General features: G+C 37.7%; 1 protein-coding gene across 2 annotated transcripts in view; it reads right to left on the reverse strand.

Moving 5' to 3' along the window:
* The window catches only part of LOC128380393 (astrotactin-2-like), a 282,453-nt gene that overhangs the window by 134,416 nt on the left and 132,960 nt on the right, over positions 1-15,077 (reverse strand). The window contains exons 5-7 of one of the 2 annotated variants that reach the window (XM_053340198.1): positions 14,699-14,806; positions 11,144-11,290; positions 7,137-7,304 (exon numbers count right to left, since the gene is read on the reverse strand). In XM_053340198.1, the coding sequence (XP_053196173.1) occupies positions 7,137-7,304; positions 11,144-11,290; positions 14,699-14,806 (423 nt within the window). Of the gene's footprint in view, positions 1-7,136; positions 7,305-11,143; positions 11,291-14,698; positions 14,813-15,077 lie in introns of both variants that reach the window. The other variant, XM_053340197.1, reaches the window with a different exon arrangement.

Raw genomic sequence — 15,077 nt, forward strand, 5'->3', positions numbered from 1 at the left:
CATGCAGAGACTGATGCAAGCAACACTCATTCAGAATCCACAAACACATCCACACAGTATATGTCAACTCCATCTTTGGCATCTTCATGTGTACTTACTGAGTTGAGTATCTGGAGCTCTAATACATTATGCATCAGCCCTTAACATGCCCTTGACCAGGGTAACATAAATTTCACATACATTACAGATGTAATCCATTCTAATAAGCTTAGACTTTATCTAGTTGGCCACGAAATACACAAGGGAGTTACACCACTCAAGTAAAGATGCATATGCCATGCTGCACTCACAGCTTGTTGGTATTGTTTTAATGTCAGCACAAATAGGTGCAAAATATGCATGAGTTGATTGTGTACATACTTAACTGGAAGTGAAAACTCCAAATCTGAATCCAAACAAAACTACCATTTTACCTGATCAAATAGTCAGATTATAGATGGAACAGTTCCATCAGACTTCTCCAAGGACTTCTTTCAGAACAGAAACACTGAAATAAAAGTATTAAGGTTACCCTATAGCAAAAAGGACTGTTCTTCCTTCCTCCTCATCCTGGGTAGTGCAGTCTTTGAAATTATCACAACTTAAAATAAGTTCAAATGCCAGCATTTTCCTTCTGATCTCCCCATACTGCACTGCTGGATGTGTGGCCCCCACCTTCACCCCCAGCCAATTATATACTATCTAATGAATAATGCAAATGTATCCTACATCTTTACCACGACTAATAGATGCAGCTGGAGACATAAGTACAGAATCACTGCAACAACTGCAGATTTAACCATTGTAATAATCTTATATTTATATTTAAAATCTAGTTGGTCTTGTTTTTTGTATAAATGTTATTAAATGTATGGATTTTACCAAGTGTTTTCTAAGGCTTGACTTAACTCAAGTAAATGTCACTCGCCTTGTCTTGTCTTGATTGTTTTCTTTATTTAAGTTATTTTTAACAACATTTCTGTAAAACACCCACTTGTATGTCAAGACAATAGCATCTAATTTCAGGCATCAGCTCTATGGTTAACAAGAGTTATTTTCTGTGTTATTATCTTCCGATGGCACAAAACCGACTTTATGACAAAGTGTCAATGAGCTGAGATAATGAGAACTACTTTATATAGAACCACATAACCACTAGACACTGTTCTCATTTTAATGTTACATATTAGTCAATATTGGAAAATTAAAAGATGGGAGATAAATTCAGTGTCATGCAATGACCCTGTGAGTTGAGCAGCTAACCCAACAAGACAATGTTCCTTTTTACCAATTATTTAAAAAAGATAGAAGTTTTTGCATAACATGTCACCACTGTTCCAAACATAATAACGTCACAGGGAGAAATACTGCTTCTAGATAAATTTGCATTACAGTAAAGCTTGTTTGTGATATTCTAATTATTAAATTGGAATTTTGTCTATCTTATAATTACAAGTACAACAAGTAAGTAAGATTGATAAGAAACAAACAAAAACAATCTCCAAGGTGAAGTTTCATTCCGTTTCTCAAAAATGTTTGTATCCAATCGATATTAATGTGTAATTTAATGTAGGAAAATCTTTGACACAGATTTTCTAATATAATTTAGAGAGACTATGTCCTGTTAAGTGCACCTGCTTGCTGCAGGGAAAACTGGCTATGTGCACGCTGCATTCAGGTGGTGCTCTTCAACTCATAAAGTTGGAGCGTGTTACATGACTGGCTTTATTAACTGGTGTTAAGGGGCTGGATAAATGACAAAATCCACTTAAGAAAAGTAAACAACAAATACCAGTACTTAAGCATTTTGTTGTTGCTTGCTTACTGACATAAATGTTACTGTTACAGGCATTTCTAATAAAAAAAGACATGTGAACTATTGGGCTGAAGTTGTTTGCTTGTGTCGATGAGGTTTTTTACAGTGGATGCAGGGATTTGTCAGATTGATTGATAAAAGCATACAACTTCTAGTTTGCTCAATTTGTGTGACCATTTCAAATGGCATTTTAGAGATAGGAAAAAACAACCATGTCCTCTTCTTACTGCAAAAACATTTTCATGTGAAATTATCATTCACATCCCACAACAGGAAACACAGAAACTCTTTGGAGAACCCTGCATAGGTAGATAATGATGCAACAAGCTGTAGGCATGACAGTGACATGATTTTTTTAGATTGAAGATGAAAATGAAAATTTTTGACACATTTGGCACTGTTCTATCTGCTGATGCAAACTAACATGCTGCTACCAGCAACCACGATCCAGACTTTAACAGAGGAATTCCAGGTGGTGCATGAAAGTTACAAGGTGCATGTCTTTTTAAAACTGAGAGATGAACAAAGCTCAATATGTCTGTAACTGATATTGATGACATCATAACTGATCTAATCAAGAGTAACCTTCTGAAGTGGTGTAATGAGGGATTATTTAGGTCTGATGAATCCCAGAATACATATTTCAAGAGAAATTTTAACTATACGGAAGCTAAACAAGTGTTTCTTGGTAAAAATAAAAAGCCAAAGGGGAGGACTGCTTCTTGCAGTATATTCTGGTAAACGAGACCCTAAAAGCATTTGAGCCATGAGCCTGTCAAAGCACAGTACACTGAAGCAAAGGCACACATATAAGGTGATCCATATTTGCTGGCGGATGTAAGGGATGGCAAGAAGTTTTAGGACAAGCATATTTTTCAGCAGTGTATGTCCTCATTGTCCATTATGTGGTACTAGAATTCCTTTGAAGTGGTAAATCCCCTTCGCTCAGGAAGATAAAAGCACCAACTAGCAACTTGTAGTTTACATGTCCCTTGCAGAAATCTCTCCGCATAATAGGTCCACTATAGACCCCATACAGCTTGTTATGGTTTGTAAGGAGGAAGATTTTACGTTTTTTTGGGCAAGAGAAAGTGTATGGTCCTCTGGTAAGAGATTTGTGGGATAATACAAGGGGCAGTGCTTGCTATAGCTGGAGATAACCTTGGGTCACACATGATTGATGGTTTTCCAGAGAACTTTGGTAAAAAGTTAATATGTCTGTCACTACTGTGTTATAGACAGAGATACTTTTAAAATTGCTCCAACAGATTTAGGACTCAGAACTAGAACTAGGAAGCAATGTTACAAGAACTCTGTTAATGAGCTTTCCATAAACCCTCAGTTAACTGATGTTTGTGGCATAAAATGTGACTCTGTTTAATAGCCTCAAACTATTTAATATATATAGTCAGCGAGAACTCCCACCATCCTTGTGACATAACCTTTCTGAAGGTGTCTTTTCAATAGATCTGTCTTACTACATCAATCACATTGTCACTGTGGGAAAGCATTTCACTTACAGCCAGCTAAAGTGAAGACATATCTACTTTTAAGTATGCTGAGATTGATGTTAACAATAAACCATATGAACTGCGGGCGTGTAGCTAAAAGTTGGGGATAAGCAGCTCAGTTCAGCTCAGTCCTGGTTACTCCCATTGCTTATAGGTGATTGAATCAAAGATTCAAAATCTACAGGTGTTTGAGATTTTGACAGTTGTGTTTGCAGCTTCGGGAGATGCCAAAAATACATGCTAATCAGTTAATATATTTGAGAGTTTTCATTGAGAAGTCTTCTGCAAGCCAATCTTTAGACTGGCAGTTTCTTCAGACCACGTCTTCAAATGCAGCAGGCTGATACATTTGATAGCAGACTTACAACCTCGGAATGTAAAAAGTGTTAGATTGAGAGGTATCCATGAGGCCACATTAGTGACACCAGCTATTGCTTACAAAGGCACCAAATACCATAATTTGATGGTTATAGTTAAGGAGGACATGTGATACACCTTTGGAAATATTGCATTTAGATAAACTCATCAAATGTTTATTTTGTTATTGAAAAATACTAATTGGTGTCCTGAGTTGACCTAGGTGTGAACTGCCTCCATGACTCTTGTATTTCTTACATGTGTTTAAATGTGGATGCCCTGGCTGAATACTGTCTTTGTAAAATAAATCTGAGGTTAATCATACTGTATGCCTTTGCATCATTCTATGTGTCTAAATCAAAATATATGGCCTCATCAGAGGACGCCATCAGAATAGAAACACTGCTATTAACTGGAAACTTGACAGGTCACAATCATTAATGTTAGCAAAGGTTATGCATATTGCATACTTTCTGTCAGGTAAGTTTATTCAAATCTATGTATTTGAACACTCAACTGTTTATATGCTTAAAACACTCTTATCATAAGAGATGTTGTTCTCTCTGGCTTTGCCTCTGAGGACTAGAAAACCCATTCAGATGACACTCTTTCTTTTTCAGTCAATTTAGCATGTGGTGTGTTGACTTAAGTGCTGTGATGGCCTTTACACTGCCTCACATCTGGTCTTTGTGTGTTGTGGACCTTGTAAGATTTGCATATGGCTTCTTGGTGTTGAAAACAAAGGTCTGAGCCTGGTGGTTGTGTTTGTGCCCAGATCCTTCATATTTGTATATAGTTTGTTTGCAATAGGTTGGACCCTGGCATTTACATATCTCAATGTTCAGTCTTAAAAGGACATTTTATGAGTTTGAGGGACACAACAAAATAATGCAGTGTCCTCATTGTACATTACAAGATCCACCTTGCCTAACTTTTGTAAATACATTAATTTCATACGTTTTCTATATTGAGTTGCTTATAGATGCTCTAGTAACCATATTGTGACGGTGTCTTTCTGTGCTAAAGTCATAAATCAGGGTGTATTATTGTGCCTCTGTCATCACAAGATATGTTGTCCTCCTTGTCTTTGCCTCTGAGGAATAGAAGGCCCATTCAGATAACACTTTTTTTCCTTTTCAGTCAATTTAGCATGTGGTGTGTTGACTTTAGTGCTGTGGTGGCCTTTACATTGTCTCATATCTGGTCTTTGTGTCTGTGGAACTTGTAAGGATTGCATATGGCCTCTTGGTGTGGAAAACAAAGATCTGTGCCTGGTGGTTGTGCTTGTGCCCATATCCTATATACTTGTATATAGTTTGTTCGCAATAGGTTGGACTCAGGCATATACATATTTCAATATTTAGTCTTAAAAGGACATTTTATGACTTTGAAGGACATGACAAGCTAATGCAGTGTCCTAATTGTACATTACAAGGACCACCTTTTCTAAGTTTTGCATATGTTTCTATAATGAGGTGCTGATAGATGTTGTAGTAACCATATTGTGATGGTACCTTTTCTGTGCTTAAGTCACAAAATGGGATGTATTATTGTGCTTCTGTCATCTTAAGATATGCTGTCCTCCCTGTCTTTGCTTCTGAGGACTAGAAGGCCCATTCAGATGGCACTCTTTCTTTTTCAGTCAATTTAGCATGTGGTGGTGTGTGTAAATGCTGTGGTGGCCGTTATAGTGTCTCATATCTGTTTGTTTGTGAAACCTGTAAGGTTTGCATCTGACCTCATATTTCAATTTTCAATCTTGAAAGGATATTTTGTGAGTTTGAGGGGCACTAACAAGGGGCATTAACCACTCTTTAAACCACATTTATGTGACTTTGTGGCAACACAATAAGCTGTAAACAACACTGATATATTATCATCCTATATAAAACAGTTGATAGAAATGTGCCTATTTAAACTTTCAAACATACACAGAACAAGATTAGCATTACTTTAAATGATTAGGGTCCACTCCATGAACCAAGTCCAATATTAAGTCTCTTTTTAGTTTTATGAAATTATCTATTTTAGTCCAATTTCATAGAATAAAAAATCAGCTGTTGCTCTTGTTGGAAATTATGCTGATGGGAGCAATGAGAGTGAACTAATGCAGTAAGTGAACGTACAGAGCCTATCAAACAGTAAATCTCCATCAGTACTTATACCCTTCAGTATACTTTTGCATTGTGAGGGGGTACCTGGAAAGAGTAGCTCAACTAATTTGAAAAATGATTTAAACATACAGTATAGTAAGAAACTATAAAAGCACATATTGTATAATAGTGATCTTTAGTATTTTTTCATCAGAGTAATCAATTACCCACAAGCTGCAATAACTGCACATGAAACACTTAACACTAAACTGAATCAGCTCTAATATCATAAAACCACTTGCTGCTCATAAGACCACATTGAAATCACAACATTTAAATTATCATTATTTCCTTTTGAAAAAAATAATGGCCACAACATCCACTAAACCGAATGGAATATCATATGTTGGTGTTGATGAGTCAGTACTAGATTAAATGTGATTTGTATCATAAATAAAATGTTAACGTCAGAACTGTGGGGGACTGCACAGTTGGGGATAAGTCATGTCATCAACTGTTAATATAAAAATACAGACCAAGGCCGTTTTAAGATCACCTCACAATGCACATTTTTGTATAGCACGGTATTCAAATACTCTACTCCTGTGGTCAATAGTGCCTATTTTTTGTCAAAATATGTTGTTGTTATTGGATAGTTTTTAGCTTTGGGTTTCTAAAGATTACACATTTCGACCATCAACTGTATATAAATATGGGCGACTTCCTATTGCTAAACAAAAGTGAAGCCACAATATCTCCTTTCCAGGGGCTGCCATCATGCTTGTTTGACACCATTTGGAGCCTGAGTCTGCACAACAGAGTCAGCTGGCAGGATGACGTCCCGCATGCCATGACTCCCTTAGCCATCCTGAAGGTTAAAGAGCAGCTGTTACAGTTGTCAATCATGACGTCACAAGACCTTACATCTTGCCAGCCAGGAAACTCTTAAGCAAGCTCTTCATCTTCTGGGCTACCAGTACATGTCCCATGGGAGAAAATGCCACCAAATTTGCAAAGACATGTCACACAAGGCCATCAACACAGGAAGCAGGAGCATTTAGCTATGGTGAGAATTATGGTAGACTCAATCCAAGGTATATGCTTGAACCCAACTAGAAGCCAGTGTTCAAAGATTGTCGGAAGGATCGCTGAAAAGTATCCAAAAAGCTTCATGGATGTACAGTAATGATAGAAGGACAGCTTATTGGCTGTGGTTATGGCAACTCGTTAAATCAGATAAAAACAGGCGCTGAACATGTGCATAAAAAACATGAGGAGAAGAAGAAGAAGAAGAAGAAGAAGAAGAAGAAGAAGAAGAAGAAATTATATTATTTGTTCAACAAATAGACCCCAGTGTTTACCTGTTTATTAGGAACTAACCTGTGTCCTTGTCACAAATCTGCTCACAGGGCTCCGTGGTCCTCTGGCCACAGTAATCTCGCACCCATTGTGTGGACGAATTGGTTTGATAGTACAGGGTAAGCTTGGCTGGGTTTAGCCAGTTAGAAACATCCAGGAAGCTGCCCATGCTCACAACAAAACTACTTCCTGAAAAATACAAACACAAGACAATAATTTAGCTTGGAGAAGAAACAATAGCAAGGTAGTAACAGCTTGATTGTTTGGGTATTATAAATACTTAAGAGCGGTTTTCCTGGTTCACTTGCAAAATCAATTGGGAAGAAGCTAATTCTTTTGTTTTCACTGTAATTTTAATTCCCTTCCTGTCCAGGCTGAATTTAAATGAGAAAATTAAGACCTATAACGTGTGTGTATTGATAGGATTTCCTTGGTAATTGCAATAGAGGGGCTAAAAGGCTTTCACGAGTCAATCAGTAATTGCTATGCTCATTGATGCTGACTTACCTTTCTTTCTTACAGCTCCCAGACCAATCGTTAAACTCTGATCACTGAACAAGATTATCCCTAATTGATGCCAATGACTTTTAGTTCCAAAGGGAACTGTGAGGAGATTGTGCTTCAGCTCTCTGGTGAACACAAAGATTCTTTTAGAGCTGTACTGCTGGTTCGTCGAAGGTAAGTATATATTTCTGTGTAAAAGTGAATTTAAATGTATTTTGAAAGCCTGGCTAGGACTCAAGGATAGTACTTGTGGGATTAAAAAGGATTTTCTTCTGTTTTGTGACGTGAAACCCTGTGATAGTGGTCTGAAGGCTGGTTTTCAAAAGAGAAGAGAAATGTAGATGGAAAACTTAAAATTGCAGTATCCAGCAATCAAATCAGAGTCACAAGAAAAGATGTAGAACCAATGCCTTGGAATAAAATGAGTGATTTGCATTCTTTACAATAAATAAACCACTAAAACCTTGAGCCTAATCTATTCTATTTTTTTTTATCACTTTAGTTCTGGCAAATTCCTTATAAAATACACTACAATTTGTCTCCTCACAAATGAAGACACCAACTGCTTCTTTTCACAAGACAGGAAAGTGTCTCTACAGGACAGTCTGACCCAAACAGAGCCTGACCAAAATGTACTCATATGTTAAAGGTTTATCTACTGATTAACTCGCAGGTGGTGTGTGTGGGGGGGGGGGGGGGCATAGGAGGGGGGTTGTTACTGTTCAAGTGTTTGCCAAGTGCTGTGTGAAATGCTAGAAATGTAAGAGTCAGAGGAGAAGAAATGCTTATGCCTCATGTTAACGCTGTCATTATTATACAAATGTATTCATTTATAATTTACAAAATATAAATACTGAACTATCATAGACTTCCCTAGAAACAAGGGCTTATGTTTATATTGTTAAGTTGCTCTTGAAAAGCTCACACAGTGAGGAGGCAGTTGTTAGATTATGGGTTGGTTTCTCTGAGACACTTTAAAGAAGCCCCTCCTGAGCAGTAAGTACACTGCTGATCGCTGGCAATTTTGTTGTGCATATTGTGAATTGAGCAAGGAAGGCTGGGGAAAAGTTATTTTGTTAGATTAATCCCCTTTCAGCTGTTTTGGGAACAGAGGTGGGCTGCGTGTCAGGAATCAAAAGCATCACGCATCTGTGTAGTAGCTCAGTGATAATTAAGAAAACAAACTGCAAATCTAGCAGTTGTTTCAGTGTTTTCTATTGGATATGTGCAGCAACCTTTTCCTCCAAAACAGCCATTTATACCAGTTCACTTTGACTTTTCTTTTTCAGTTTTCTCTAATGTGCTTACTTTCTATAATATGTACATTGTACAGTAAAGGTAATTGGGGTGTGTGATCAGACTCACAAGTAGATCTTGAATTGAATTCACTTCACACTTTGATGTTCTAAAATAAGAACAAATAAATATAACATGAATATTGACCTCATGAGCCCATAAGACACATATCTAAGATATCTATACATTTTTCTTGAACCTGCTATTCTCCATCATACAGCCTTCTTGCTAACTACCTACATATTACTGTCTTTGTTTCCTTTGTTTTTGTGTTTACCAACTCCACACCCCACAATTAAAACATTGGTGGATAGAACTGACTGAGGACTTGCCTTTTTTTAGAGCCTACCCTGAGGGTGGTACTAAAGGAAAAGCCATGGAGTTATGAAAATCAAAATAATGGATTATCTGGTGATAATGAATATCCATAGCACATTTTATTGAAAACTACCCATTACATTTTGATATCTTGCAATAAAAGTTGAGAGCTGAGCATCTGGTCAGAGGACAACTCAAAAAACATCCAACATTTGTGTTAATTTATTTTCATGGCAATCTGCCAATTAGATTTTGATCATTCTTGTGTAGAAGCAGAAATTGTGGATAGATTGTAGAGGTAGCATAAAAGTCAGGAGGTCATCAAAATCATTAGGAAGCCCAAACTCTTGACATTTATTCATGCATTTATGTATTTATTTATAAAAATGGGTGCATAGCAATAAGTTTATTTATGTTTAAATGCTATGAGGAATAACAATAACTCAAACGTACATGATATTTCCCATGAGTCTATCTTACATTTATCTACACAGTATACAATAGAAGTTGAAGTTTTTCCTGTCCATGCACACACATAGTGGATGTGTGGGCGGACTAGAAATGAGGTCCCAGTAGCAGGAGCACCTGATCAACTGATATGTGAATGCACAGCTTTTAGAGAGAGGGCAATCATTAGTTAAATTGCTTCCCCTCTTCACTCTCTCTTGCTTTACTTAACTTCTTCCACATGTTCTGTTTTGGCTTCTCTTCCTTTCCTGTGAGGTTTGTACCTTGGCATCTTGCCAACATACATGAACCAAATTTACAATTATCTCATAATCAGCAAGGAATTGAAACCGCCTGGGTTGCTTGATTCTGAACCACCATGCCTAAATACTTTATCTGCAATTTAAGTTTATTTTGGATTAATTGTGCTGTCTATCTATCTATCTATCTATCTATCTATCTATCTATCTATCTATTTTCATGTCAACTGAAAACATGAAAACCATAGAACAGGTTTATATTCCAATAAACAGGATACAGTGTCTAGTCTTGCAGAAAGTCTGCACACTAAAGGCTCCCAGTGCAGCACAATAGCAAAGAAAAAAACAATCACATCTTGAGCACACAGCTCTTCATCAGTCTGATGGCTCAAAGTGTCACTCAGTCGTTTGTGGTGTTATAAATCACGTTTTCCATCGGGAGCTTTCAGTGTGTGGGCTTTGTTGTCCTGATTTCTGCTCATTTTTGGTTCCAGCACATGATTTACTTTTTTTGTTGGATGAATGTGCATCATTTGTGCAGAGGGGGTATTGACACTGAAAAGCATTGAAAGTGAAAACCACAAAACACAGTTGAAAGGGTGGAGATTTTACTGTAAGCCATTTTTGAATAGAAACAGAGGAAGCATGTCGAGCTGTCCCTGGTCCATTAGCTGTTCATCTTATAGCAAAAACTATACAGATTATGTAATACTGTATTTTTTCACCAGACAGCTTGAAGCTACTCCACAGTCATCTCTGAAGTATGCTGCTTGAAGGATGACTGTATCCAATTATGGCCGGAAACACACCAAACAAAGTTGCTTAAATCCACCATGGTGGATAAGCAGATGGCTAATGGTTATCATGACATGCTCAACAAGCTCAACGTATAGCCCAAACCAGATGTGTGTACAGAACAGTATATCCTACTACATTTCCTACAGGTTTTTTGCAAAAAACTTTTCACCATCATCCTCATTACGTTTTATTCTGATTGAGATCAGTGTCCTTTTCCATTTACTGTACATGATATCTGTCAGTTGGACACAAAAGCCTGTGATATGTGAGAGCAACTGGGTTTCTATCATATAGGTTTAAATAAATTAAAGAAGAGCCCAAACAAAAATTCAGCAAATAGAAATAAGACAAGAAAAGTAAATATTGTGATATTCTGACAAGGTCTAATGAATGTGTAGCACTTACCATCCGCAACAAAATGCTCTGGCACATGGAGAGTAACCTTGACAGTGAGGGGGCAGGAATCCTGTGTTGCATAGACAATGGCAATGACACATGTGCTGATGGTGATCAACGTCAGGGTGACCTTATTTAGAGGACTGTGCGGGTGGCCTAGGGGTAGAGAAAGAGGAGAAAAAGGAATGGTGAATAGTCTGACAGAGGCCATTTAGTTTTGATCAGGGTCTTAAAGAGATGCCTGTATTTGAATATCCTTGATCGGAGGCAGTAGCTTCAACATAACATGCACAGACACGTACACACAAACCTACATCTAAATCATCCACTTTAGCACTATGCTTCATCGTGAGGAAAGCCTCTAACTGTCCCTTAATCCTTGGAAATATGGTTAACTGTCCTCCTGATTTATAACTAACACCAGATTCAACTTTGTCCGGAGTAAGTAAAAGATGACTTAGAATACTCGAGCTGCTGCAGAGCAGCCCAGAATCATTTGCTAGTGTGATATATGATCTTATTGCCAGTGACAGGGTTATAGATTGGTTGTTTTGGTTGCCCTTTGGCTCTGTCAGGGCTCCCATTTCCAAGCCAGGATATAGGGAATGAAATTAGCCACTTAACCTCTGTCTACTGATATTTATCATGGAATAGAAGTCGGCATGTTGAAAGGAGGCTTACTGGGATGTGAGAGAGATAAGGTGGCGATAATACTGGTTTGAATTGTTAAAAATGTATTGGCTCTATTGTTGAACCTCTTGAAAATGTACTCCTTTACTTTTTTCAAGCATGAAAAACATGTCAGGAAATGTGTGATTCCTTTTTAAGCACAGTGTTAAAAAAGTGCTGTGAACATGTGCTGTGGGAGCATATGAGAGCTGCCCAGTGTGCACTCAGCACTATGGGGTTTTATTGCAAAAGTAGTATTCTTGTTTCCCTGTTCAAAGCAGAGGAACATGTGACACAGTCATAATTCTGGTGTTGGTTAAGTGATGTATGTAAAACAACTTGCTGAGAACAGTTACTAGATCTGTGGGTAGGTTAGAAAAAACAGAGCCAGACAATTTTAATTTCAGACATGTTCCACCTTTTCCAACTGCAGTCATATTTATCACCTAAAAAATGGGCAAGTGATCAAATGGACTGGAATGAAACATGGCACCATCACAGAATTGTTAATATTCCCAACAACAGGAGAGCCCAGTGAAGTTATGACAGGAATTTGGAAGTAGTGAGACGCAGCTCAAGGTCAAAATCAGTGAAGCAGAGTCAGGATAATGAATCCACCCTCACTGAATCACATGTCTATACCACAGTCACAATATTGTGAAGGGACAGAAAACAACAGCTGTCTACGACAAAAGTGCTGGAGCAGCTAATCCCTTTGGGGTGAGCATGGTGTCACTGGGCTTGTGAAGGGGTCCCTCAATTACTATAAAAGCCTACTGAGTAGACAAAAGCATGCACACTCACGAAGGCAAACATTTACCTTATGGCTACAAACCAAACACCTAGTCTATGCGCTCATACACATGCAGAGACACACTTACAAAGAACAGACATGTAGACATAAGTTCATGTAAAGCACAAGCAAACACAAATACAAAGACAAACCTTTACCAAACAAAGCTCATTGCATGTTAACTTAGAAATTACACAGAATTTACACAGATGACACTTACACAGGCAGTAACTTGATGACAATCCGTTTCATGTCTTTCCCCGTTGTGAACCAACAATGCTTTGCTAATAAAATATGTCTGATTTGTGAAAAAAATCAAGTTCTGTAATAAATTATGATGAATCAAATATTAATATGCCAATAGTCTACAAAAACAACAAAATACACTGTTACTATGTTTGTAGCCCAGGGAATATAATTCATAACCAAATTGATTGAAACCTATGAAGCCAATTAGAGTCCTGCCTGTGTTCACAAAAAGTTGCATATGAACTATTAAATGAACTTCACAAACACACACTTGTGTAACTTCACCAAGTGTATACAGCAATTCAATATCATATCCAAAAGCCCATCCATCTTTTTATTTTCCAAATTGTTCATCCTGTTTAGGGTCTCTTGTGTGATGAGAAATGTGCATGAAAAATGAAGAAGATATTTTTTGACTAAAGCTTAGCCTTTTAGTCAGTAGCATTAACTGATACATTTATAACCCCCTTTTTTCATGACCCTGTGTAGGAAATAAGGGACATTTAAGTTTTGGTCACTGTAGCATACATTCTGTTCCCCAAATACATTACTGCTCCTGAGGGTTCTTTCTACCAGCCAGTTAATATCAGGTGGGAGTTTGCAGTGCTGAGTGGTGATTACTGAAACACAAACCAGTCTTGTGACTGCTCATGTATAGCATTTATTCAGAAAGAAAACAAGCACTGGTTGTAGTGTGATTATCAGGACCAAGGATGAAGATTTAGCTTATTGTTGACACTTACAAGATAGATCTAGATAACCAGCTTAGTAGTCTAAAAGGAAAAAGCAATGCAGTTGATTCATAGTGGTTACATATTAGAGAAGAAAAGATTCCAGAGACAAACACTGTCTCACCACTATTACTACTACTATGGGACTATTATTAGTGTTCTTCCGTATTTATATTGGATATATATCGCCAGTGATTCAAACATAACGCACAGCAACTACAAAACTCAGTACAAGGACTTCAATGTAATTCATCTTGCACAAGTTTTGAGTTTGCTGCAACATTGGTTGAAAATATTGTTGTTTGGTCCAACATGATTCTAAACTGAACAAGGAGCACTTTCCTGCTTTCAAATTCAGCCTCTCAGGCTGCACTCACCATGTGAGTCCCCCAACCAAGCTCACGCATAGACGTAAGTGCTGCCTGAGAGGCAAAATCTAGGGCAATACACCTTCCTACTCCTGCACTATAGCCAAAAGGCACTATAGCATTTTGATTTATAATAAGATAATTATGTGAAGCATAAGCATTTCTTCTCCTCTGACATAGTACTATGTGATAGAGAAGTGTAGAATTGGGAAGTAATCGGAATATGTTGACTTTAGTTATTTATTCAATTTCTGCATGGACATGCAAAGACTAATTATCTGTGTTTTCCATGTGTATCACATCAGAGACTTCCCTATCACTATGTGGGGAGCAAAATGAATACTTACCATCAAAGTTATTTGACTCAGCTTTGCTCATCACTGAGCCTCCATTTACATCAGCTCATATATCTGCTTTGAGTGTCACTGAGCTGTGCCATGGAATAGCACTTTAAACCCCATTGGGAATGTGCACTACTCCTTCCTACTTCCAGCTATGCTGACAATTCCAGAAATGTCTAGCCTCATTTCACTCTGCTATAGGCTTCCCCACCATTACTCCCCCTTATTCAACCAGGTTGAGGCAGGAATTCATTTGTTTTTCAAAATATTTCATTGCATTTTACTCCCCCTTTTTCTTTATTGCCTTCTCAGCAGTATGCAGTGGATAAATGTTCCCCTCCTGTGCAAGATAATGTGTTTAAACTGTAACACATTCATAATAATACACAAGGTGCACTTGCATTCCCTCTTACCTTTGCTACGTCTTCGTCCTCTGTGCTGCTCTGTGTAAAACTTCATTTGGTTGTCATCTTCAGGCTCTGACCCTGATTCTCCTTGAGGACCAAACACACCTCCAGTTGCTGGCAGTAAGAAGATAAAAGGAAAAAGGTAGAAAAAAATCCAAGGAGAGTTAAGCAATTGATGGGTTTAGTATTTTAGGAAACAATGATGGTGAAAAAAGATGGAAACTGTGTTTACTGGTAGGGTTTTCCAGGTAATCAGGTAAGAACCCCAAGATTGTTAGGAAGTTGATTGTAAGGAAATTATTCAATGTAGGGCACACACACACACACACACACACACACACACACACACACACACACACACACTAATGTGTCACAACCATTGTAA

This window comes from Scomber japonicus, chromosome 19 (genome assembly GCF_027409825.1).
Source record: "Scomber japonicus isolate fScoJap1 chromosome 19, fScoJap1.pri, whole genome shotgun sequence".
Lineage (NCBI taxonomy): Eukaryota > Metazoa > Chordata > Actinopteri > Scombriformes > Scombridae > Scomber > Scomber japonicus.